Here is a 25,307-nt window from a genome sequence, read left to right as displayed (position 1 = left end):
CCCTGTCCCTTGGCTCTGCTTGTCCAAGAGCAACTCGCTGTTCAATAACCGAGCGTGCATCAATGTGTACTCACTCTTATTTGCTACTGATCCCCCCATATTCCCATGCATTTCTGCATCTGGTGTCCAGCAGCATAATGCCTGTGAGCCATTTTATCTTATTTTATTTTATTTTATTTTTTTTCTTTGGTCGTATTCCGTTCCTCCGACCCTGGCTGGCTTTTCTTACTTGTAAGAGCCCGAGGACAAGCGAACCATGATTCTTCTTTGATGAGTTGGATTCTTTTTATGCAACCTGTTGTCTTCTTACTATCAAAATCTCAAAATTCTGTTCTACTTGTTAACCAGAATCGATTTATCTGGGCCAGCGAATAGAGCTTAAAGCCATCCTACTCCCTTTACGGCTGCCATCTGCTTGTATAGATATGGTGAAGCATTTTCTTGGATCTAATATATTGCAAGATTAACCAAATTTCATACGAAAAGCCAAAATCTTTGGTATCTGAGTCCACTGCCGGAGCGAAGCGGTTTCCAGATCCTTCCCTTTCAGATACTCAGCGTCAAAATTTGGCTCCTCCAGTGCATCGAGGACCATACCCGCACGAAAGAAGGTCGAAAATAGCTGGTGAAAGGGGCGGTGGAAGTACGGCTTCAGGGAACCATGATCTCACCTCAGCCATCAAATGTTGATGAAACCATGGTCAAAACAATTCAACAAAGGTTCAAGCTCGTACCTGTGAAACAGGTTGATCCTGCATCGCGACACCCTTGTAGGGTGGAACATGAAGATATTTGGACAGCTTGATGTACTGCGTCGCCACCTCCTGTCCAGTTTCTGTGTCTTCGGCGTATTCCACGCTTCTGATCGCGCCAGCTGTAAAAAAAGGATGCAAAAGGGTGGCCACGAAGCTATCAGAACGTACATCAATGCTCTCCTCTTGGAAAAAAACAATTGCTTGAGGTTGTGTGCCATCTTTCTTGTTCTTTTTTTTTTTTTTTTCCCTTCCCCTGGCCTAAAATGCCAAAGACTCGCTGAAATGGAGAGCACTTACATCCCTCCGTTTCTCTTCAGGATTCTAGGCAAAGCTGCTGCTAGCGGCTCCAAATCAGCCACGTCCATAAACGCCATGTTCATGGTGATAGTATCGAAAGCGCCTCCCTGCTTCATTTGTCAGATAGACAAAATCGGGTTATCACGGTAACATTATTCGAAAAAAAAAAAAAAAAAAAGGAAGACGCAGCGAAAAGATAATCTATACCCTTTCAACTTCCTCGCGAATGAATGCCTCCCATTGCTTGCTGTCTGTTACATCTAGCACCTGGTACTTCACGTTTGCGGCGCCCTCACCCCTCTTCTCAGCCAATCTAACCATCTCGTCGCATCCATCAGTCGCCACAACACTCGCTCCCTTTCGTGCCAGCCAGTGAGCAACCAGACCATTTCCCGTCGCGAGATCGAGAACGCGGAGTTCGTTCCCGAACTTTTCTTCGCCTGGAGGGACTCGGATCATGCGTTCGAGGGCGGGTACTTCAAGCACAGTGAAGTAGTCATTTCCACTGCAGCCCATGCTGGTGTCCCAGAATGGAGCGTTTGTACGCCAGGCAGACAGACTGGCTTCATTCATCGTTGTGGGACTTCTCAGGTGCTTTCTGAACAATGTGCACGATGAAATTGTTCTCGGGTGGAGTAAGAAAACAGGGGGGAGGGGGGACGATGAACAAACTAATGAGCCAAGATGGCTGCCTGATGAACCCATGCCAGTCCCAATGGCCGTCAACTCTGAACATGGAGCTCTGCATAATTCCATCTGCTGTACGGAGTACTCCGTAGAAAACAAAAAAGTCTATAGACCGAGAATATTCACAGTATGTATTTGCGATTTCGTCATAACAATCCAAGAGAACAAGTAAGCAACGCCTAAAGAATTCCCAAGTGAAACAATGCTTCGACATCGACAATCATTAATTAAATAGTACATTCGGGAAGCAACAAAAAAGACTCAGGCTTTTTCTTACTCCACAGCTGGCTTCTTTCCCTTCTTCTTCGCCCGAAGCTCTGCTAGATCCGTATATCCGTCCCCGCGAATCCACGCCAGAGCTTTTCTGAATCCTGGTCCCGCAATCGCGTTTGGATGACTCTCCAAAACAGCGCCTATCACTGCCCACGAAACGGCCAAGACCCACAGCTCTCCGCCCTTCCATCCACGCCATAGCCCTCGCTTGACTCCGGCCTTCCACGCCGAGGCTATAGCAAGACGGAAGAAATAGAAAAAATGTGACCGATAGCCTGCGGCACCAAAGAACATGAATGGCGCCCCGGCGAGCGCGCCGCTAAGGTAGAATCGCTGAGTTCGGAGGACAGAGCGCGGCAGAACGCCGTTGAAGAAGCAGATGCTACCCCAGGCGGATCCGATGGCGGCTGATAGAACTGCCGTCCAGGACAGGATCTTGCGAGATAAAGCGTTGATGCTAGCGATTGGGTGGACTATAAAGGATTTAAGCTTCAGGAGAGATAAGGCTAGGGCAACCTTGCTGACGGAACGCGCAAGGAGGGGGATGGAGAGGAGATTTTGCTGGAGAAACGCAGTGAGGCATGACGGGGTTTTCGGGTGGAGGAGAGCGCACGATAATGATGACATCGCTGGATGTGCTGGAGATGTAATGAGCGATATTCCCTGGAGAGACGTAGGTAGCGTGTTGGGATTGTTAGGATGGAGAATAGGCGATATGAATGCGCTGTTATTTCTTTCTATAAGCTAGTGAAAGCAAATTTTTGGACAGGCTGACGACTTACGGCCACTTCAATTCCGAAATTTTTGCCAACGCGTCAACAGTCTCATATTTGTCTGGCCAGCGTAATTCCGTGGGAAAGCCCTCTGGACGGTCCTGTATATATCCCGGTGAAAATCTCAGGATAAAATCACCGAACCACTGTAACCGCATAAGGTAAGAAATGAACACATGTGGGCTTCTCGAGAGTTTTGGTTCCGCCTACCTTTGGTATTGTTTCTCTGTCGAAAATGAATGCATGGAACAACTGTGCGCAAGAGAGCGGCATGAGTAGCCAGCTTCCAACCCACCATGGCTTATTCCGGAACCACCCTTTTTCCCGAAGCGCATTGTATACGAACTCCAATGCCCTCGTCGTCGTATATATCGCAGCCGTTATGCGAAGCTGGGCCCGTGGATAGAGTCCAAGGATAAAGCAAGCTAGACTGGCCCCGATGGCGGGTGTGTATTTGCAAGTCAAAGCCTTCGCTATGCGCGGATTCCGTTTGCGAAATGGACGGGCATCTTCGGTGCGAAGATTGGCACGCAATCGAGAGAAGAATCGATATAAGAGGCGATTCGCAAGGACGAATAGAGAATGAGAAAGCGACAGCCGGAAAATGGTACCTTTCGGTGCAGTTTGCCTTGCAAATTATGTTAACCTCCCTGTCTTATACGTAGTATTTTTAATAGACTGGACAAGATCCTTACGGGTTTTTTAGCAGGAGTTTCGCGAGAATCTCCGCAATATTCCCTATGGCGCCCGTAACCAGGAATACTCGCAACGAAGACCGGAACGCTTCGGTAGTGTATTGGTCGCGAGATTCGGCGATAGCAGTGACAGTATCAGGGGAGATCGTCCGGCCTTTGAGCTTTGGGGGAAGTCTCTTAACCAAGCTGTTGTGGATGAGCTCGTATTCCCTGGGAGAAAGGGAGAGCGAGAGGGCGCGGATTAGGATGGGGTTCGGCTTGATGCTAGAAGAGCCAGAAGGGGGCTCTGGCGTTGCATGTGAACTCATCTTCAGAGAGAGGACGGTGGCATAGGGGGTGGGCGGGCAGCAATCAGCGAGTTATTAGATGATAGATTCAAGGTCCAACTTCTTGACAGCAGCAAGGTTAATGGTACAGGGGGAGATTTGTTTTCTTTTTAAATGACAATTTTAGATTTCAAAGTCCTTGATCACGACCCAAGCAACATCCAGACTCGCCCATGCCTCGGCCACGATGAGTTGGCTGCTTGGGCAGTCTTGGCATCTGTTCGCAAGAGACCAACGATTAGGGGGGTCTTGGGAGGTTCAACAGATGCGAACGCCAGCAGCTTAGTATTCTTCTACGTATGTCCTTTAACTCCCTGGTTCAATCTCATTTGGCTTGTCCACTGCACCAAGACCTGGATAATAAGTCCAGAATACAAATGGCGGAAGGACTGGCATAAGACAAATTCTCTCTACTAGGTAAAGCCAATGCGGTCTTTGGTGAGTGCAGGCATTGCTGTGCTAACAAAGATAACTCTACTTGATAACTTGAGGAGAGAGAGCCTTTGGTCCATCACAAATTGTCTGTCATGCCCATCACAAGTGACATGCGAAGTACATACCAGGAATTAGCAAGCCACAGCACTCCAATGGAGTAAAAGCCATCACATCGAAGAATATGTCCTTACCGATCTAACCTATGGATCCTATGCATGGTCTATAGTCTTCTTCTTTTGCTCGCTCTTACAGCTCTGAAATCGATAAGTTGTGGCAGAAATCCTACAAAATGCCATCCTGCATACCATATGGTGACTTTTTGTGTTAGCGCTCTTAGGACAATAAAGTAGCTGACAGGCTGAGCACTGCTCACCCTGCAGCTTTCCTTGGTGTAGCAAATAAAATGTCATTATCGTCAAAATACCGTCGCCTGCTTAAATGGGCATCATAAACGATATCCGAAACTCCACAAAGAAATGTTGCTCCTAGCCAGAAGGACAAAAGAGAAAAGAAATACAAAAAAGAAAAAAAGGAAAAAGAAAGGGTTCAGAGGCATCCATCACCAAAAACTGCACCACCCAATGTAATGCTGGCACAAGTTCTCAACGCTTGTGGCCTGAACAAGAAGTTTGTCCACCTGGTCACTAACATTAAGTTCTTCATGTGGTTTAAAGTCCCGACCAGTGAGTTTTTCCCGAACTCTGCCAAGCACTTGTAGAGCTCGGGCATTTTGCACTTCTCTGGCTTCGTTGGGAATACCCTGTTGAGCGTCCAGAATGCCACCGTCTAGAATCGAGGGACGGCGGCGTGTAAAGTTACCGGGCTGTAGTGGATGATCGAGATCGAGTTCACCTGATTGGCGACGGTCAGCGAAAGATGGCTGTGCGGGAGATTCGCGGGCTCCCAGTCGCCAATTGATCAATGGGTCATGGATAAACTAAAGGTTAAGAAAGTCAGCAACCGCACGCGATCCGAAAAAAAAAAAATAAAAATAAAAAAACAAAAAGGCAAGTGAAGAACTTACAGCTTCCAACACTGCCATTAAAGACTCTTTATTCTCTCGAAGAACCCGCATCACGGCTTCACAGGTGATATGGTAGCTTCCCTCAATGTTGCTGACTTCCATGGCAAAGGTGAGCATACGAGTAAGTCGGAATGGAACCCTTTCAGGGTACTTTTCGCGGTGCATAGCAACCTCAAAGCAGTCACCAAAATCGATGTGAACGATCTTGCCCGTGATCCGATCCAACAAAAGATTGGATGGGTGTCGATCACCCAAACCGAGGATATATCCGACCATTGACATAACGCCGAGCGAGCGAGTGTAGTTGGTCCGCCGTTCAAGCCAGGCTTCGGAGCTTTTACTCTTAAGCCAAAGAACCCGATAAAGGTCTTTGCCGGTCGTGTTATCCATAGCGTAACCAAATACTTCGACCTTTTGCATAAGAGTTAAACTCTCGTAGTCTGGTGCCATTTGCAACATTATGCGGTGCTCGATGTTAAGGAGAATGCGCCGGCTTTCCCGATACTCTTTGATCAGGGCATGTAGTGTGTCAGTATTTGTTACCCAACCTATCAAACCAGAGTTTTGGGATAGGGGGATGGCAGGGAAGCGTTGAATAGTCAAGTGACGTTTGAAACATTCACTGTCTTTTTCTAAGAGAGTATTGACAAGCCCAAACAGTTGCATGACTCTCTCGTCTTGGCGGATATCTTCGTGACCCTTTAGGGCGTACATATACGAGTTGCCATCGCTGCCTTTAACAATCATCTTTCGCGGCTTTTTCTTTGTTTGAACTAGAGTTAATACAGGATCAAAGCTCAGGATTCGAATCACAGGTTTTCCGCTTTGATAAGTGCCTGGTATGGCCAGATCCAAGTCGACAGCATCCTTTAGCTTAGGCGAAACGTATTTCAAATCAAGGGTCCTCATATGCCGGACCTGCCGGTCAATCTTCTTAAACACAGTGTAGTACAGATCCCATGCCTGGTTGAGGTCTCCAATTTCCTGTGTTTCACGGTAAAGAAGACAGAAATGTCTGGCTTCGGCTAGGTCACGGCCGAAAGCCTGAGCGAAGGACACCTCTCTCAGAGTTTCAGCGCCTTTGTCTAGCATGTCATGTAGTGGCGCCAGGGTCGCGAACATTCCTTCAACGTTGTGGTTTGCAAAATACAGTCGGGATGCTTCTTCCAAACCATCATACCAAAGTTCATGCCAAAGGACGGCAACCCTAACCAGCTCATGGCTGACAACTTCGGCCTGTTCGACGAGCCTGGGACTGTGTTGACGCATGCTATCCATGATGTGGATCGCGGATTGCGAACGGCGAACCACATTGGATTTCGTGGCCACAGTTAAGGGATATACGAGAGCTTGTGGATGAGCCTTCCCCAGATCCGCGAGGAGGCGGTGGACTGCAGCGCGAACCCGAGGATTGGGTTGGTTGATGCGTGCGATAAGTTGGGGAGTCACTTCAAGCCACGTATCAATGCTAACAGTGGCGAAGCCATCAGTCACAACGGAGTTTACGTCTGCGTCACCACCATGTGTGAACCAGAGTGTGAGAAGTCTCAAAGTGTCTTGGAGGGCGCTTGATGATGAAAGTGCGATCGACCGAAAGAACCCTTGGATAGCAGGAACTACATGCTCGCTAATAATGTGATGAGGTATCGATACTGTTTCGTTGTTGGACTGAGGACTCAAGGCGTTCAGCACCTCAAAATTTGCGAGCGCCCAAGCATGCCAGGCCTTGTAGGATTCGCGATTATAATGCGTGGCGGCGGAATAAGCATTCAGCACATCGCAGACATTCTCGGATCTCCAATCCCCTCTTTGTAAGGCTGTCTGCCATTCGCCTTGTTTGAGATGGCTCTTTGCAAGAAGCCGCCGGAATTTGCCAAGGTCGCCAAGGTGTTGACGGATTGCAGCTATCTCCGCTTCTCTTTGTTCCGTCTGCCCGTTAGTCATATGGTTGTTTTCTGCAGCCTGCTGCTGCTGGCCCCGTGCGGCACTAACTAGGGAATTATATTTCCCATATTCTTCAGTCAAAGAGGCAGTAAAGTCTTTGAGTGCTTGGAGGGCCTCTTGCTGGCGGCCTGCGGCCCAGTCAAATTTAAGGCGAGCATAAGTCACCTCTGGTGGAATTCCAAACTCGGAAGATTCAACGGCTTCGAGGGACGCGAGAGAGCGTTCTGCAAGTCCCATTCGATTCGATTTTCGACAGAGATTGGCAAACTTGATCCACATATCCAAATTTTCCCTTGGTGAAATAACAAGCGCTCTGACTTTAAGCATTCGTTGCCATACTTCAACGTTCTGTTGACAACCTAGGAGCCGTTTATTCCATGTTTGTCTCATGGCCTCTTGCTTCTCAGGATCACCAGCACTCTGCTTATAAGTAATGATTTCTTCGAGCTCAGCGAGCATCTGGACACGGACGACCACGTTGTAAGCGCGATTATAAGATTCACCTAGCAGTGCAGATAGCTCCGTATCAAGACCGTTGCGAGCTTTCTCAATATATTCCGCCGCTTCTTTGAACTGATTTCGATGCAAGGAAAGAATTGCACCAAAGAACGATCGATCAGGCGACTGTTCCTTCATTACTCCGATGTATGAATCCATGAGTTCCCATTGCCCACGGCCCCAAGCAGCAGCTGCGGCAAGAGGCGCGATAGCTATCCGGTGGTCGTTGGTCGCTTGATTCCATTTTTCTTGAGCCAAATCCGAAAGCATCTTCCATTCCCCAAGAGCATGCAAGCAGCGCATCTTTCCCATGGTGACTTCAAAAGAATCAGGATCAATCAATTCACGTCGCTTATACGCGGCTAAAGCTTCCTCCCAACGTTGAAGCTTTACGAACCACGTCTCCTTTAGCTCCACGTCTCGATATGCTTGCGCTTTGCGGAGAATCCCAATCGCCGCATCGAACTGCTGAAGCTGATTATTGATACTAATCAAAGCTTCAACAGCGCCGGAGTTTTGGTCTTGCTCAAATTCAAGTTCTTTATAATGCAAGGCCTTCGCAAAAGCGTGACATTTGCCTGCATACTTCCCAAGAGTGCGGATATCAATAGGAAGTGCTTTGTCGTCATGTTCCATGAACTCTGCTAAATTAAGAAGAATCTGAAGAATTTCCGGCGGTATATTTCGAGCCGTAAGGGCAAGGTCAATCGAGTGAACTAGTTCTTCTTGATAAGTATGGTAAAGCTCAGTCCAACATGACACAAATGCGGCATTGAACAGATCCTTTGCCAATGGTTGGTAAATACCCGCCAAGCTGGCGCAAGCCCGAAGGGCGTGAGACGGGGATTCTTTAAGAAGCTCTACGCTGAAACGTCTCATCCACTCTTGCCAGTCTTCTCGAGTTGATTTTTGAGTTGCATCCCACGCATTCTTGAGATGCTGCTGGTTTACAAGGATCTTTCTTTGACCAACCTCTCCAAAGGATTGGTCGTCACCAAAAGAACCGTATTGCTCGTCAGGATTCAGGTCCTGGGGTAGGGGTTCGCCTTTCTGGAGCTTCGATACGAGGATCTGGTAGTTGTGGTGGTGAATTTGATTATTTTTGAGCACCTGCTGAACGTTAGTAGCTAGAAATTGTAAACTGCGAAAAGGATACAGTACCTTGTTGATCAACTGGATGTAATTCGTAAAGTCCTGACCTATCTGAAAAATTAGGGTGCAAACGCAATCTAAAGCAGATTGTCTCAAAGTGCGGTCACTTGAGCCGATTGCCCTTGCCAATGGATGGATCATAAGGGATGCAAAGTCAGACACATTGACTTGGCGAGATAGTTTCGCCAGGGTTTCGATGGCCGACTTCCTGATGTTTTGGGGAGCCTGCTGTTTATCAAATAATCTAACAATCGCCGGGACAATTCTGTGCATATATTCCTCTGCGCTGGATCCATACACGAGAAATGCATGCAAAACCCTCTCTGATGGCTGGCGCCGTGGACTACTGTCCTTTTCGATTGTTTCTAGCATCAGGGGGATCAATCCGGCTAGATATTTCTTGAACTCTCCCTCCAGAGACTTGGATATTGCTTCCACAAGAGACAGTATTGTCGCCTGGACCTGATAGGACGCATCCCAATATTCGCGGATAACAACAATAATCTCTGGCAGATATGCGCGAATATGTTGTCTGACAATTGTAACCAATATTGCAAGCTGGTTGAAGTAGGTATCCAGGCGGCTGACCGGCGTATCTCTGATCACCGAAATGAAAGCTGGGATTATTTGTCCCAAGAAAGGAACGCATTTCAGGCCCAAAGTCTTAAAGATCGTGACGATAGCATCAATGACGGCGGAGTGATATTGGGCAAGGGAACTCTCACTTAGGATATTGTGTAGTAGGGTATTGATAACAACTGTAGGATAGTATTCCTCGTTAGAAGGGGTAAGCCCTTGCATGATTAGTGACACATCGGACACTGCTTGGATTTCATTGATGTGATGAACGTCTGGGGTATCTTGGCTTATTTGCTTTTCATGAATGAGCATAGGACTTATAATTAGATGGGGAAATGTGGTACCTGATATTTGTAGGGGTCGAGAGCTCCTAGGGTGCCAATGAGCTTGATAGTTTCTTTCCGAAGGGACCCGGCTTGTTCCGTTTTGATGATGTTAATGAGGACAGCAAGGAGTTGTGGGTATTCCTTATAGGGCTCGATAACGTAGCCGGCATTGCTCGCAAGCTGTCCAAGAGTGCGCAAAGCGGCCTCTCGTTTTGAGGGCGAGGACAGATCTTGTAAAGCTTCCAATATAATAGGCATAATCTGAGCCAGGTATTGCTTCATGCCCTCACCGCCAATGGTTGCGATTTCTCCGATTGCTTTTATGGTAGTCGCTGACACTGCGGCATTGAGGTCTGTTGTCTTCGGCAATAGAGTCGTGACCATTGGGTCAACGTAGGAGCGAACCAATTTGGTTGCATTTGTGACAAACAAACTAATCAACTGAGCACTTTCTTCCTTTTGACGGGACGTCGTTGCAAAACTAAGCCCCGTTAGAAGATTGACAAGCAGCTTTCGCAACGGTGGGAAAACATAAGCAGGATTGACGTTTGATAAACGACCAATTATACTAATTGCTGCTTCTCGAACGGAGAACACTTCATCATTGACAGCGAGAAAAAGGCAGCGAACATTTTCCGGTTTGGCTAAATGACGATCAAATTTTCGATCCAGTGATTGTAATACCGTGCAGCGGATTTCGGGTTCAGGGTCACCAACTCCTACAGATAAGAGCTTGTCGATAACCTGGCTGACAACCTGGAGAGAATGGCTGCTTGTCTGGTTGAGAATAGGGTCATGGACAAACAGTTGACAACAAGTCAAGGCGGATGCTTTGCGGATCTCGGAGTTATCATTGTCCACGTATTTTATAGCCACATCGCGGACAAACTCGTTCAATATATGGCCTACTCGAGTGAGATATAGCTAGAAATTATAGAAGCGCGTGAACTTACCAGAGAAGTCGAAGCTCCCTAGTGTTAGCAGGGCAAGGGTAATCTCGCTGTCAGTGACTTCTTGGGGTGGCGGTGCAGATTCTTTCACAAAAGACGGCATAGGCGGGGCGCGATTGTCAGGGCAGCCAAGGGGTTGGAAGGGCCTTCCACACAAAACTAAACTTAACATGTCGAGCAGCTTTTCTTGGACCGTGGCTCTGATAGGCGGAATATAATGTGCCATATCGACTAGAGCTTGAGTGAGAGCTTTACTCAGGCCACAGGCAAAGATAGGGTCGAGAAGAGATTCCATATACTTGCTGAGAGTTTGCCCCACGGCCATAGATAGCATGCTGAGGCATTCTAGCATTGGAGCTTCGTTCACTGCAGCACGATTGCGTCTAAAATATCATCAGCCGGTGCTAACCCAATGGATATCGCTGGGGGTCCTACGCTTTCAGAGTCAAGCCCTCACGAATATACACAATGATGCCATCGAGGAACTGACCAATCGCGTTCCCCACAGCACTAGCAATCTTACCGATAGCGATGAACGCGGCATTCCGCTCTTTCTCTCGCTTTAGCTGCGCCTGTAGGTATATCATGAATCTATGGAGATAAGTATTCGTAAAGTCTAATGGAGCATATGATGCAAGCACGGGGATTGTAGCGACCACCTGGGTCCGGATTTTGGGGTCTCGGTGGTCTTTCAGCCGGAGAACTATCTCACAAGCGTTGCGGTAGTGCTCGTTCATAAACATGGCCCCTTTAAGGAGCAATTCTCTAAGCGCAAGGAGAGAGCCATGGATCCAATCCACGTTCGTTGATCTTAGACCAAGTAGCGTCTCATCGTAGATTCCCGCAAACCACTGATGGCGAACCTGGCTATCTCGAGCCGAAATAATTTCAAAGCATTCGCTGATAGCATCAGCAGACGTCTCTCGGATAAGCACTTTCGGATCACGGATGGCAACCCAGATAAGTTCAAGTATTTGCGCAACGAATCCGTAGATGAGAGTTGGGGAGCCTTTGGCGAGTTCCCTGATGACCAACACGGCAGCAAAACGTCGATTCTCTTGTCTTTCCGATTGCAACCATTCTAGTGCCGATTGTATCTCACTTTCCACCAATTCTGCAGTTAATGCACCGCCAGGTTTTGCTAGGCGCCCCAGCGACCTGGCTGCATAAAGCAACACTGCATTATCGTTACTCCTCAATGCGCTACGCAAGTAGCCAGAGAATCTCGTTGTCTTTAGGGCAGCATCAACACCGTCGAAATCGATCAACCTATCAAGCGCAAGAAGTCCGGCCACCTTCTCATTCGCGTCGCCCCCTGTAACCACGAGCTGAGCTATTCGCTGGCTGACCGTGTTATAATACTCGAGGAATTTATCCTGCGGGAGCTCTAAAATACAATGCTCGTTAATATCGCGCGCACAAGGCCGGGGAGATTTCATCGGTCTCACCTCTCGACGCTGCTACTACATTATCGTATAGTTCAGTCGCTGCTCGCAGCCTTGTTTCCTCGTTTTTCGACTTGAGCTCTAGGAAGAGCTTCGGGAGCGCATCGGTTGCAGATGATGATTGTGACATGGTTGGAAATCACACCCCCAATACCGGCAGTGCATCTGCCTCTGGGGAGATAAACATTGATTACCGCATTGAAAGACTCATTAAATGGAGGCAGCTAGGGGCAAGGCATTTACACGGATGTCCCCAACACTATGGGATTTGTTGCTAATGACGAGGGCAGGTAACGATAACCGCCCCGTGACCAGATTTAAATCGCTGTTGTTTCGTAAGCATGTGAGCGGCGCCGGGCGTTTGATTTGGACGCGGCGGCAATCGGCCCGATGGACTCTCGAAGTTAAGTGGTCAGGAGCTTGGTTAGCGTCAAATATGGCGCATCCGGTCACTGTGCACAGCCGAAGAAAAATCCAAATCGAGCATCGGAGACTGTGAATCTTGACCATCTCGACAGGTCACGAGCTGCGGAGAACAAGGAAAGCAAGTACTCCCGGTGAGGATGGCGGGCCGATTGTCTCCAACGGCGAATTTGCTTCGCAAGTCCCGTCTCTTCTCCTTACCCCAGAGCCTGTCGCATCCTGCTACTCCCACCTCTTCTTCTACCGTCGTTGAATCCGACACGGCAACACTCCCTTTTCCGATCCGCGCTGCCATTGCAACACCACCTTCATCATTAGCAAGAGGCGATTGGGGTCTCAAGAGACCCCTACCGGCGAAGTCCACGACCGAGAGCTCATCATCCCCCGTCGTTCGCGTCAATCACTTAGATACTTTCGAGCATGTCACGGATTTTGAATCCGCTGCCGATCACGCTACCACGCTGAAAAAATGGCAAGAACTTTTTCTTCCGCTGTCAACCGTGCTGAATACCGGTATTCCATCTGCTGCCGGGGGCGGGCGACATTTAAGCGTTTTTGAGAAAAGTGCAGATAACACCCACGAAAGCAAGAATGTCGATGATCTAAACGCAAAACGATTCAGATTCAAGGGGCCGTGGCTGGCAGGTCAGACGGAAACTGAATTTCAGAATTATCTAAAATCCGTTAGAAAGCAAAGACCCCAGTTTCTGCAGAGGCTACGTCAGGTCCTTGCGGAACGAAAGGCCTCGGAATCCCGAAAAGCCCTTTTAGATCGGGGTGAACCCATTGGAGAGCGTCAGGTGTCGCAAGAACTGAGCGACGAGGAGTTCGAAACAGCTCTGAGAGCTTTGCGCGCAAATCCTGAGGCCCTCGGCCCAGAAATTCACAAGTTCCTGGATCTGGCCACGCCGCCGAATGTACCTGATCAATACCTCACGCGACGTCGCTGGACCGCTGGACCGTCAAACATATCTTCTACCGAATATGTAACGCATGGCCCTCCAACAACACATCCTTCTGCGGGCCTATCCTACCTTCGCACTAAGGCGCATATGGACAACCACCCAGTTGTTGGACCGCAACAGCAACCCAAACCAGTCGAGGCCCGTGTTCTAAGCGCAAAGAGGGCTCAAAAATTACGAACGGTGATTGGTGTTGGTGGAATTGTTGTCGATGATCTTAAATCGCAGGGATGGAGACAAAATAGGTCGCTTGGGGGACCTGTCGGTCCTGATCCGGATGCTCCTGGTGGCTCTAAGTATTGGGTTAAGGCTGAAAGAGCCGCTATACGATCAGACGGCAGAGTTGAGCTACAGGTTGGGCGGCCATCCGAAGCAGCTAAGTCTCTTATCGGAGTATCCGACGCACAACAGTCGTCGGTTTCTTTGCCAAAGAATCTCTTTAGATCCGTCCCTCGGCTTGACACTTGAGGGTCAGATTTAGTTATATGTACTATAGTGTCAGTGTGTAGTTATAAGCAAGCAACGTATTTCCACCTCATTTTTTGATCTACGATGCCATGTCGACGGGTCCTTTCTTGCCCTGACTGTTATATTATCTGAGCATGCCTTTCAATCTGTCCAACCTCCATTGGCGGGCGGACTTTGGGCACCCGCTGGTATCACGTGATGAACCTAGGGCTTTTCCACGTGATCGGCTGTCCGCTGTGGTGAGCTAAGCGAACAGCACGAAAAAGATATTGACCTCGACTGCCGCAACCTCACGAACGATCCGACAACCTCAACCGTTGCAGCGCAGTCAGCCAACACCGCCAAAATGGGTCGCGTTAGAACGAAGGTGAGAATAACATAGCTCCATCACTGAGCATTTGAATGTTGAGACTTACCCGTTTATTTTGTGAAATCTACAGACAGTCAAGAAGTCCGCCAAGGTCATTATTGAGCGCTACTACCCTAAGCTCACTCTCGACTTCGAGACCAACAAGCGAATTTGCGATGAGATCGCCATCATTGCGTCCAAGCGTCTTCGTAACAAGGTGAGTGCCCTTTCAGATGTTGGAGACGCTATGTTCGGCTTCTCCAAGAGCCTCTGGCCTAATGTGCAAATTTCAAATGTAGATCGCTGGCTACACTACCCATCTGATGAAGCGTATCCAACGGGGTCCAGTCCGCGGTATTTCCTTCAAGCTGCAAGAAGAGGAGCGTGAGCGCAAGGATCAATACGTCCCAGAGATCTCTGCTTTGGACATCTCCCAGACCGAGAGCGGTCAACTCGAGGTCGATACTGATACCAAAGATCTCCTCAAGAGCCTCGGTGTATGTTTCCCACTTCCCATTCACACTCGGTTCTCACCCGAATATACAAGCTGTCTGACGACGAAATATTGATAATTTGCTAATGATCAACTTTTAAATGTGAGCAGTTCGATTCCCTCAAGGTCAACGTTGTTGCTGTTGGCCAGGCCCAGCAGGCTGAGCGCCCACGCCGCTTCAGATAAACTCTCTCTGACTTTATCATGGCGGTTTGTTTAACGAAAATGTCGTTTGATTTCTGCGGCGTTTTATAGGTAGTAGCTTGCAGATGAAATACAATGACGTTCCATGAATTCAAGGTGTCGCTGATTCCCTACGGGATGATGCTTGATTGCCAAAATGAATCCCTCATGTTTTTCTCTAAGGACGATTGGCTCGTCTTGCACCGAGGCTGCGTCGCTTTGTAGGGTGATTACGGTAGGTACATAAAAGAATTTCAAAAGCCCTGGAAACAAAGCGCCATTTCCGAAATTGGATCTTAGTCCTTAACCCAACCGGCTCAAAAACTCCGAATATGCTATGAGTATTTCGCATCAACAAACGCCATGGGTGTCGTTACGGTTAAAAGAGCATGTCATCGTTCTCTAGAGGATTGTTGTCATATGATGTTTCGGTGCGTGGGCGGTATGTATGCAGTTGCGGATGGAATCCCTCAATCGAACCACCCTGCATGCTACCCGACTCCAATGTTGGCGCGGACGCTGCTGTTGAGTCCTTTTCAACGATGCGTACAGGCACCCTCTCCTTGTCAGACGCAATTGTAGGAGAGTCACCCCGTTCCATCGCCAGCACTCTGGAACTGTCTCCATCATTCACGGTCAGTCTACCCGGCGGGCAGCCAAGTGCATCCTGTTCCGCCTCTATCGAAGAGCCGATGTTTAGATTCCGAAACTTATCTTCCACGGTCGGCATGCTCGTAACGGGCTGCTTGCCCTTCCTATCTATCTGGTGGCCTTCCCTCCCTTCTTCCAACAAGAGCAGATTCATATTCTTCTTGTCTATCCTTTCCCAGGCCGGTTCCTCGCTCAACTGAACGCGAACGTAGAGAGCCCGCTCAGCGCATTTGTCAGAGCACCATTTCTCCAATTGTTCTTTCGGTACGACTTTCATCTCCTTCCCACGCCCGCCTGGTCCACTCCCCTTTGGACCCCACACTATGCGGAATTTCGCTTTCGGGTCCTCTTTTCTGTGGTCTTTGGGGCAAAGTGTATAACCGCATCGCCCGTCGATGTTCCTTTCCAGGATCAAATTATCGTAATCTGACGGCTGGAACGGGACCAGCGCCGACTTGAAAGTAGACACGTCTTCTTCGGATGGCGACGCGGGGTCCGCATCAGGATCGCTAGGCAAGGTCATCAGGAGTTCAATGTAAGATAGAATTGCCGCTTCTGTGTCTTTGCGAGCTTGGATATGGCGGGCATGGTGTAGTGCGATGGCCAAGTGACGGGGATTGGGGGTATTCCCGCGAGGCGGGGTGTAATTCATGGAGCTAGGAGCGGTGCTCGAACAAGCATGGACGGCAGGGATCGAGGTCTTGACCGATGAGCTGGTCGAAGGAGAATCGGTCGCTGGATCCATGACCGCTTGAACAGGAAACGGATGTTTATCCGGAGAGGATAGCCATTTAAGGAAAAGAAGCACAAAATGAAAGATCGGTGAGCAGCATCAAGGAGCTCTGGGAGGGCCAGTTCCAATAAGCACCAAGAACCATGTGAGGCGAGAAACAAGTAACAGCTGTGAAAGTGTGTGTTTGGCCTGACGTAAGTTCCTTTTTTTTGGGGGGAAAAGAAGGTGGCGTAATGGCCTGAGCCACAGATTAGGTTATCTTGTTGTCGCTGTTTGGTTTGGTGGAGCAACGCCCGAACACCTCACCCCTCGACGACCTCCCTCACCATTGCTGCACATCACAGAGTGGTATATCTGAGAGCAAGTCAGTCTGGACCCGCGTTCCTTTGGATCTTTTGACATTCATGCTGTCACTAGCACCAAACCTTGGTCTGAAATGTGAGTGCTTTCCTCCTGGAGTTTCTTAGTTCTAAAATCGCGCTGACCTCGTTTCAGAGTAATCACAGGATCACATCTTCTTCTGATCATTGAATAGCCTTGCTATCTGGACTCAAATTACAATTGACTCTGGTGTTGTTTGATCTCGGCGGCAGGACCAGGAGAAGGCCGGCTCCATAACCGTTACGCGACATCTGTTGGTTCCTAGTTGTTATCACGCAGACCCGCTGCCCCAAATGCCCGCAGTTCCATTCACTGTTAAGGGAATATTTGAATACACCTCCGACCATGAAGATGATCTTACATTTTCGATTGGACAAATCATTACGGTAACAGCAGAGGAGGATGAAGAATGGTATTATGGGGAGTATACAGATGAGGCTGGAACCAAGAAGGAGGGCATCTTTCCTAGGAACTTCGTGGAAAGATACGAACCGCCAGCGCCACCCCGACCTTCAAGACCAAGCAAGCCAAAAAAGGACTCTGAACACCCTCTGCATGCCGAGGCCGTTCCCCAACCACCTCAAGTCGCCAGCAGCCCCGCACCACCAAGTCCGGAATTTGAGGCCCCACCATCGATTGAAAGGGAGACCGAATCCAAACCACCTCATCCCGTTCCTCCTCCACCCGCAGAGATTCACATATTAGCTGCTCCTCCCCCTCCTCAGGCACCATCACAGCAGCAACCTACGAGCGCCACGCAGCGAACGGAATTTAAACCCCCGCCTCCACCAATCGCCGAGAAGCCTACAGGAACTTCTTTCAGGGATAGAATTGCAGCATTTAATAAGCCTGCAGCGGCACCAATAGCGCCATTTAACCCAAGCGCAGCAACTTTAAACTCGAGCGCCTTTATCAAGAAGCCTTTTGTTGCGCCGCCTCCAAGCAAAAATGCTTACGTTCCGATGCCAGTCGAAGCGCCTCCCCAGAGGGTATATAAGCGGGAAGAAGACCCAGAGGTTATGGAACCCCACCAAGAAAGACTAGCTACAGATCGATCACCCCCTCCTCCACCCGAAGCCGCTGATGATGAGGACAAGCCCAAGCCTACCTCTCTAAAAGAACGAATTGCACTCCTGCAAAAGCAGCAACTTGAGCAGGCAGCACGGCATGCAGAAGCAGCTCAAAAGAAAGAGAAGCCGAAGAAGCCACCTCCGAAAAAACGCGTGGAACCGCAAGAAGCTCCGGACCACGTGGACTCCGTTCCTGGTGCGGAATTAGAAAGAACTGATACATCGGAAACAGCCAAGGAATCTCACACAGGGGTGGAGCACCGTGATGATACCGGTCCACCCCAACACCGGGCGCCTATTCTGCCCTCCACGATGAGCGCTGCACATCCTTCGCCAGAACATACAAGTGATCCCAATGACGCTGACCACTCCGGCACAGGGGATACCGAAGAAGCGGAGGAAACTTCAGCTAGCAAGGAGGATGGTGATGAGAAACTAGCGAAGCACGGCCTAGGTATGACTCAAGGTGAACAAGAAGACCAGATCGACCAAGGGGGTGCTAAGGGCGAAGACGTAGAAGAAGAAGAGGAAGAGGAGGAAGAGGAGGATATTGACCCTGAAATCAAAAGGAGAATGGAACTTCGTGACCGTATGGCGAAAATGAGTGGCGGGATGGGCATGATGGGTATGTTTGGTCCACCACCTGGCATACCAGGCATGTCAGGTAGTGGATATAAAAAGCCACAACCCAGCCATTCAGCCAGTGCTGAAGCCAAATCTCCGGATGAAGAGCGCTCGACTCCAGCATATGCAACCCCGGTCCCAGTTATGGTTCTGCCGGGAATGCAGTCACGCAAACAAGAATCAATAAAGTCTCCCACTGAAATCAAGGGAGATGAGATAGATACACAGTTGACAACTGCCGTCCAAACTCCCAAAATGACCACTGAAGAGGCCGATGTACATCCTTCGCAGCCCAAGATGCAGAGGGCACCCCCGCCTCCACCACAAGAAGGTATTTTTAAATGTCCCTGATTAGATTTTAAACCATTGTGTTAACCGTCTTAACAGAACGCTCCCCGCCGCTTCCGCCCGGCCATTCCAGGCCAGTCCTGCCACCTATGCCAGGAGATCGACCAATCAGCCCTTCTCCGCCTCCAGAGTGTAAGTGATCCCTTGAGTATCACGCCCAAATGGCCTGCCACTGATTACTTGTTTAGCGCGCCCCGCCCCACTGCCACCAACAAGGAGAACAATGTCTCCAAGTCTCGGCGAAGAGTCAGACGACGAACTCTCTGCTGCACCTGGTAATTTACAAGCAGAGAGCCAGTCAAGCGACGGCTGTACAGCTGCGGTTCTACCTGACCGAAAGAACGATGCGGCACCACCTTTGAGACCCCCTACTTCTGAGAAACGTTTAAGCCATCCACCTCCTGTTCCACAGGTGCTCCCTACTTTGCCATCGGCTGCTCAAACTCGCCCGCCTCCACCGCCTCCGCCCTTTCCCGTAAGTCGTAAATCAACGAACGACAGTCGAATGAGTGTGCGCACGCAAACCGGCCTCCCAGGCCATGACACAGAAGAGGAGATCACAGAATATGAGGGAGATTATGATACCGACATTGCTTCTAGCGCCAAACATAAAGATGCTCTGAAGGCGCACGGACGTGATTCAAGTGTAGACGAAGGCACCATTACGGATGAATTCAGCACTCAATCTCCTCAAAGTCCAGTGGATATACGCCCACCTCCCCCTCCTACCATGGCTCCTCGCGCAGCTCCTCCGCCCCCTCCAAGATCCATGCGACAATCTATCGACATGCCAAGAATGCCTCCCCCTCCTATCCCGCCTCCTAAGAATCATGCACACGATGAGGATGAATACGATCCATATAGATATGATACCCATCCAGCCGCCCCACCTTCCCGGGGTGCACCGACCGCCACGAAGTCACCCTCAGAAGAAGCTGGTGGGGAAGATTTCTATCCTGAATCATCGCCTAGAAAGTCCATTCACTCTTCTCCTCCTCCAAATCCGCCTTCTCTGCAAAGTGCATCTCGGAGCCAGCCTTCTCGTGGATCAGTTGACCTCCTCAGAAGTCAATCCAATACTCGTAGGTCTATGGATATCCAACGGCCGCCTATGGAAGGTTATATTGCAAGTGATGTCGACCTTGGAGAAGGCACATTTTGGTGGACACAACCCAATACTCCTCCCCCTGTCTTTCAAAATAGAAGAGATATAATGTACGAAGTTGAGGAATCGTCATCCACCAAAAGAGGGGGCAAGACCACGATTTCCAAAGACGTTTATGTTTTGTTTATGGATTATTCCCAAACGATTATCACAGTTCAGTTCGATTCGAAGAATCCTGGTGACGTTATCCTTGAACAGCGTCATGAGGCGCCGCCACCGCGCCTCCGTCAAGATCAACTTGAAAACGCCCACGCTCTGTTTGGATCTCGACTTTCGGAATCTGTAGCCTCCAAACAAAACACAATTGTCGGCGACGGAACGTCCTATAGTTTAGTACAGTCCCTCCTCACTCCCTTTTCCGATGCCCTTCTCCCGGTTGGTTCCCGTGCATTCGGAGCTGCGGTGTACTCCAATCTAGCCAACGCTTCCGTCCAGCAATATGATGAGATTCGTCCCGGTGATATTGTCACATTTCGCAACGCTCGTTTCCAAGGTCATCGGGGAACGATGCATCAAAAATATAATGTTGAGGTTGGAAAGCCTGATCACGTTGGAGTTGTTGTTGACTGGGACGGGACAAAGAAGAAAATTAGAGCGTGGGAGCAAGGCCGAGAGAGCAAGAAAGTCAAGATTGAAAGTTTCAAGTTGGGTGACTTAAAGAGTGGAGAATGCCGTGTCTGGAGAGTTATGCCTCGAAGTTGGGTTGGCTGGGATGGAGAGAAATCATAACTTTCATGATCTTATGTCTTCTCTCGCTCTCTAATGAGCTCTCAGGGTTTTACCATGCCCAATGTATTGGACATTGGAATAAAGAATGATGGCGAGACCACATGAAATTGAAGAATCATTTTGATCAAGCTCAGCATAATCCTGTTGTTGTTACGATGCAATTTTCTGATTCACTCGCTGGCACCAGTTGGAATTAATCTGCCTTTTCCCGCTTGTGTGTATTCTGTGATTCTTTTTTCTCCCTGCATGCATATTGACATATCATCATACCTCTTCCTGTACAGCTGGCTTGTATCTAGTTTTACTCTTAGCCGCATAACAGAATTTCCTTGGGGGTTAAAAGAATGGAGGCTGCTGTTGTCATTGTACAGGCCATACCATACGCCTCTCAAAAGGTGCGCACAGGACAATACAGCCTACTGCAAGCTCTTGGAATTCAAAAGACCAGCAACAATTACTGGCACAATACAGAGTACTTTAAAGGGATTACAAACTCTAAACACGCCTGCGAAATCGTTGCGCCATTCCCATGCAAAATCGGACAGGCCACAAGGGATTGCTTGCTATATATACAACTGATTTCCGCCTGATTATCCAGTTCATCCTGCACATTACCTCCACAATTCAGCTCGAGTCTCAGATAAGCAACAACTCACCTGTCGCCGCTCCACCTACTGCCTGCGGCTGGTATGCATGTTGGCCGGCCTGATTCACGATGTATGGCGATTGCTGTGAGCCATTTAGCCCATCGCCTGCTGCATCACCACCAGACAAACTCATAGCTGCCATCTGCTGGCTACCTACTCCAGCAAAGTACACATCCGCGGCATTCACAGCAGCAGACATTTCGCCTCCTGGGGTCACAAGCCCCGAATTGGTACCAAGGTTCGGAGGACTGGTGTTATTTCCCGCCGCAAGCAGAGTAGATATTGGTATCGAGAATGGCGTATTCGTACTCTCGTTTGCCGGTAGTTTTTGTAGAGCAGGGCTGTTTCCTAGTTTCTTCGGTCTTGAATTCCGGAAAACTTGTTGTACAGGCTTTAGGTAGACAGTCGCTAAGGTTCCAACATTCAGGCATAATTCCTCAAGCGTACGGGGATCCAGCCGTTCACTCTCGGCAGTGATAGGTGGCTTTTCGCCCATTACAATATCTTTTGCAGCCGTAGGGTCGGTAGAAAGGAGACGCCAATACATGAAGCCTCTGTCACGGAGGTCTGGATCGTCTGTCTCTTCAGTGCACCACTTTAATACCTGCGGCACAATCTGCTGGCCCTTGGTGGGTCGTTGAATGAATAATTTCACGGTCGCCGTGAGAAGTGCGAGTTGGACCTCCACCGGCTCATCATGGAAAGTTGCCAAGAAGTCTTGCAAGAAGACGTCCGAGTTCTCTATTCGGTCTGCATATTGTCCAATAATCCAGATTATAGCTGCCTTTGCTTCTGGTTCGTCAAGCTCATCAATATTCTTCATAACAGCTCCAATGATGCCTTCGTATTGATTGGGGTATTTTCGAAATATGTTGCGGATGACCACCGTTGCTTCCTGGACAATATAGGGAATTTTGGCATTGACAAGTTCTAGTAACGTTTCGATGCATTGATTGGAAGCGGATTCAATTTTGATCGCCAATTTTCCAATCGCTCTTACTGCTTTGCGAACGAAATGCACATCGATCTCCGTGGCATACCTATGGAAAGTTAAAATACTGTATAAATAACGGCACAATAGCAAAGACTTACTCCCGCAGTTCCGTTAGCACAACGGAGATATTGTCTCTGGTTGCTAACATGAAAATTAGTTCAAGTTTCGTGACCTTGACATATATCGGGTCGTTGTATTTGCAAAAGAACACGCGAATATCGTTTCGTAAAACCTCTGGTTGCTTTTGTAAAATCAAAATTGCATTTCTAAGGGCCAGATACTGGACCTCAGGACCTTTTGACAAAAGAGTCACAAGCGGAGGCGAAAGCTTGCGCGCTAAGGATGCGATCTGTCTTTGGTCGGCAATATAATTCATTAAGTAGAGAATGACGCGGATGCAGGTCAGTACAACTGCAGAATTTGAATGCGAGAGACGCGGAGCGACTCTCTCAGCCAACAAGAGCGCTTCTGATGACTCTCGTGGTACGTACGACATTAACGCTTCTAGGATATAAGTTTGGCCCCATCTAAACCGCAAGTCAGTTTGGGACATCATGTCTGAAGCGGGAAAGACATACTCGGAGCAATCTGGAAGAATAGATATCATCTTCGACGCACTCGCATAATCAATTGTAAGAGTGATGGCTTCACTCCTTTCCCATATATCCATTAATGCGGCTAAGGCACTGGATACTACGGTTGGATTTTCATCCTTAAGCATGCTATTCAACCTATCAATCAAGTCTGATGTTTCCACAGTTCTCCTGTCGTGGTCATAAAGCTTCGCAACCGCAAAGCACGCAGTTTTACGGACATATGGGTCTCCGTCATCGAGCAGCCGTTTTATTGGTTGGACGGTAGCCTCGACGAATTCACGAACATGGACATATGAAATGGTTCGCAGGGCAAGAGCACGTATAAGAGGATTGTTATCGTTCAAATCCTACACTCTCTGTTAGCTCGTAAACACATCAGGATGAACTGGTACTACGGGAAAAGCATACATCCAGCAATAACGGTAGCGCTTTCAATGCTACATCAGGTTTCGTCCTGGCATAATTGACGAGGAACAGAAAGCACCTGGTTCAACGTTCCGTTAGCCACGTTGATCCATCGTTGGCCTAGTTCTCGCAGTGTAGAATCCCCTACATCTTCTTAATCTCAAGACTCGGAATCGTCATGCACTCAACCACGTCAGGGAACAATGAAACCATATCATTGTTGCTCATTGTCATATTTGCCACGATCCTTTTCAACGCAATCTTTTTTCCGGAGTGATTCTTATCCTTTTTGCCTCCGCCATGGAGCTCCATACGGAGCTCGTTGACCTTTCCCTGCGAACTGTGAGTCCATGAATTTATAACAGCATGTGCCGGTGGCGTAAATAGCTTCGGAGCAAACATGGGGATCCCAGGAAAAGGCGTCGTCAAAAGGGCAGGTAGAAGAAGATCAAGATGTCTGCAGTCCAGACTCCCGCAAAAGCAGAACGGTAAAGCGTGGTCAAGATGAACAAGGCCGACGGGGCACGGGGGCGATAAAATACGGCAGTAGGAGAGATGGGCAGATGACCTACCCTCGCAAATAGCTTAGCATCTCCCCCGCTCGAAGACATTGTTTCGTTCGCTGCTTAACCGCGGAGAAAGCTCTGGGGTTGCGTCAAGGGACGTAGTGACAAGGAAGTACGTAGTAGATCGCAAGGTTGCCTCTGGCTTTCGCCCGGGCAAATCACACCGAAAAATGGCCAGACGGAGAGATGGACAAAGTAGCTGCCACTTCCATGCCTCTAAATCAGGGTAATGGTTTGATTCCCGATCCAATTCGGTGTGGACGGTGAGACAATAGGAACAGAGCGAGCAGCTGGTTTGAGACGGAACCTTCAAGTGACAAAGGGGCCCCGGCGCAGTCCAGATCGAAAACATCACCACCTCACCAACTCGTGGCCACACGCGACAACCGGCAACCCCAGCTCACGGCTATCGATCCTACCTAACACGTTACCCTCCTATACATTTGCACGAAGAATCTGCGAAACGTTTATTCCCCGAGCGACCACCATGGTTCCACCTGTATCCCTACCTCCGTGGGCTATCGACATGAAGTCACCGCCTCCACCACCATCAAAAGCGAACATCCCGAATCCGCCAGGCTACTCGTCCTCACCACGATCCAGCTCAAAACAAGTGAGTTTTGGTCCTTTTTCCCGTGCTATTCAAGTACATCCCCCTAATCCTACCCCGCCTTTGCAGCCCAAATCCCCCCAGCAATCTTCGACGTCGTCTAGCATTTCCGCACAGAAATCCCGTGAAACCGACGCTCTCAAGCTCAAGAAGGCGTGGGAGATTGCCTTTGCACCAGCAAAGCAATTACCTATGAACGCAATAATGATGTACATGTCTGGGAACAGTCTACAGATTTTTAGCATTATGATGGTCTTCATGCTATTCAAGGGACCTATCCAAGGTCTGATAGCGACAAATTCCGCCTTTGCCAAATTTGAGGCGGAAGGGATTAAGGCGCAATTGATTGGAGTGAAGATAGTATATGTTCTGATGCAACTTATGCTATTGGCGTTGGGCGTGTGGAAGGTCAATGCGATGGGTTTGTTACCGTATGTCCGACTTTCCACACTACCAGAGCTTGAATACAGCTAATAAATGTACTAGGACTACGAGGTCAGACTGGCTTGCTTGGGAGACGGAAAGGGTCCCCCTAGAAAGGGCGTATTTTGCATTTAGATAAGAAAGGAACACGAAATATTTCTCCGTGAGAACCATAAACGTGGTTATTTTTGGCCAGCCGCTATGATATTTGAGCATAACATTTCTGGGTTCCTGGATTATATCACCCAAGCAAACTGTCTCCCATAGGATAAACAGCTTCCCCGAGCGTCAATTCTCTGCTTTACCAGCACCATCGCAACCCCTTCTT

At 48.9% G+C, this 25,307-nt stretch overlaps 9 protein-coding genes across 9 annotated transcripts; 4 read left to right on the top strand and 5 right to left on the bottom strand.

The window, feature by feature from the left end:
• Positions 1-442: 442 nt before the first annotated feature.
• On the bottom strand, positions 443-1,642 carry CIMG_04367 (uncharacterized protein). Its single transcript, XM_001244925.2, has 4 exons — positions 1,260-1,642; positions 1,053-1,159; positions 735-909; positions 443-649 (listed from the first exon to the last, which is right to left on the bottom strand). Exons 1-4 carry the CDS (start codon positions 1,623-1,625, stop codon positions 464-466), a joined length of 834 nt encoding a protein of 277 aa, XP_001244926.1. The 5' UTR covers positions 1,626-1,642; the 3' UTR covers positions 443-463.
• Positions 1,643-1,845: 203 nt separating this feature from the next.
• On the bottom strand, positions 1,846-3,788 carry CIMG_04366 (uncharacterized protein; the record flags this gene model as incomplete). The annotated part of the gene is made up of 4 exons (XM_001244924.2): positions 1,846-2,736; positions 2,795-2,931; positions 2,996-3,413; positions 3,481-3,788. The coding sequence occupies 4 exons, from the start codon at positions 3,786-3,788 to the stop codon at positions 2,013-2,015; spliced, it is 1,587 nt and encodes a 528-aa protein (XP_001244925.1). The 3' UTR covers positions 1,846-2,012.
• An 842-nt stretch (positions 3,789-4,630) lies between these two features.
• CIMG_04365 (phosphatidylinositol 3-kinase tor2) lies at positions 4,631-12,398 on the bottom strand. Its single transcript, XM_001244923.2, has 6 exons — positions 12,163-12,398; positions 11,150-12,101; positions 10,718-11,097; positions 9,783-10,669; positions 5,266-9,732; positions 4,631-5,178 (listed from the first exon to the last, which is right to left on the bottom strand). Exons 1-6 carry the CDS (start codon positions 12,287-12,289, stop codon positions 4,801-4,803), a joined length of 7,191 nt encoding a protein of 2,396 aa, XP_001244924.2. The 5' UTR covers positions 12,290-12,398; the 3' UTR covers positions 4,631-4,800.
• Positions 12,399-12,648: 250 nt separating this feature from the next.
• CIMG_04364 (uncharacterized protein) lies at positions 12,649-14,108 on the top strand. Its single transcript, XM_001244922.2, has one exon. It carries the CDS (start codon positions 12,723-12,725, stop codon positions 14,010-14,012), a length of 1,290 nt encoding a protein of 429 aa, XP_001244923.1. The 5' UTR covers positions 12,649-12,722; the 3' UTR covers positions 14,013-14,108.
• Positions 14,109-14,305: 197 nt separating this feature from the next.
• Positions 14,306-15,153, top strand: CIMG_04363 (40S ribosomal protein S17). The gene is made up of 4 exons (XM_001244921.2): positions 14,306-14,379; positions 14,453-14,578; positions 14,661-14,858; positions 14,966-15,153. Exons 1-4 carry the CDS (start codon positions 14,359-14,361, stop codon positions 15,038-15,040), a joined length of 420 nt encoding a protein of 139 aa, XP_001244922.1. The 5' UTR covers positions 14,306-14,358; the 3' UTR covers positions 15,041-15,153.
• Positions 15,154-15,186: 33 nt separating this feature from the next.
• CIMG_04362 (uncharacterized protein) lies at positions 15,187-16,515 on the bottom strand. Its single transcript, XM_001244920.2, has one exon. The coding sequence runs from the start codon at positions 16,431-16,433 to the stop codon at positions 15,417-15,419; it is 1,017 nt and encodes a 338-aa protein (XP_001244921.1). The 5' UTR covers positions 16,434-16,515; the 3' UTR covers positions 15,187-15,416.
• A 233-nt stretch (positions 16,516-16,748) lies between these two features.
• CIMG_04361 (SH3 domain-containing protein) lies at positions 16,749-21,101 on the top strand. Its single transcript, XM_001244919.2, has 4 exons — positions 16,749-16,859; positions 16,917-18,827; positions 18,884-18,976; positions 19,033-21,101. The coding sequence occupies exons 2-4, from the start codon at positions 17,096-17,098 to the stop codon at positions 20,736-20,738; spliced, it is 3,531 nt and encodes a 1,176-aa protein (XP_001244920.1). The 5' UTR covers positions 16,749-16,859; positions 16,917-17,095; the 3' UTR covers positions 20,739-21,101.
• Positions 21,102-21,148: 47 nt separating this feature from the next.
• CIMG_04360 (AP-2 adaptor complex subunit beta) lies at positions 21,149-24,201 on the bottom strand. Its single transcript, XM_001244918.2, has 6 exons — positions 23,953-24,201; positions 23,529-23,713; positions 23,384-23,459; positions 22,958-23,322; positions 22,478-22,906; positions 21,149-22,425 (listed from the first exon to the last, which is right to left on the bottom strand). The coding sequence occupies exons 1-6, from the start codon at positions 23,989-23,991 to the stop codon at positions 21,375-21,377; spliced, it is 2,145 nt and encodes a 714-aa protein (XP_001244919.2). The 5' UTR covers positions 23,992-24,201; the 3' UTR covers positions 21,149-21,374.
• Positions 24,180-25,287, top strand: CIMG_04359 (chaperone EMC4). Its single transcript, XM_001244917.2, has 3 exons — positions 24,180-24,559; positions 24,626-24,987; positions 25,043-25,287. The coding sequence occupies exons 1-3, from the start codon at positions 24,434-24,436 to the stop codon at positions 25,116-25,118; spliced, it is 564 nt and encodes a 187-aa protein (XP_001244918.2). The 5' UTR covers positions 24,180-24,433; the 3' UTR covers positions 25,119-25,287.
• Positions 25,288-25,307: the final 20 nt, after the last annotated feature.

Source organism: Coccidioides immitis, assembly GCF_000149335.2.
Source record: "Coccidioides immitis RS genomic scaffold supercont3.4, whole genome shotgun sequence".
Taxonomy (NCBI): domain Eukaryota; kingdom Fungi; phylum Ascomycota; class Eurotiomycetes; order Onygenales; family Onygenaceae; genus Coccidioides; species Coccidioides immitis.
This window is presented reverse-complemented; position numbering and strand designations above follow the sequence as displayed.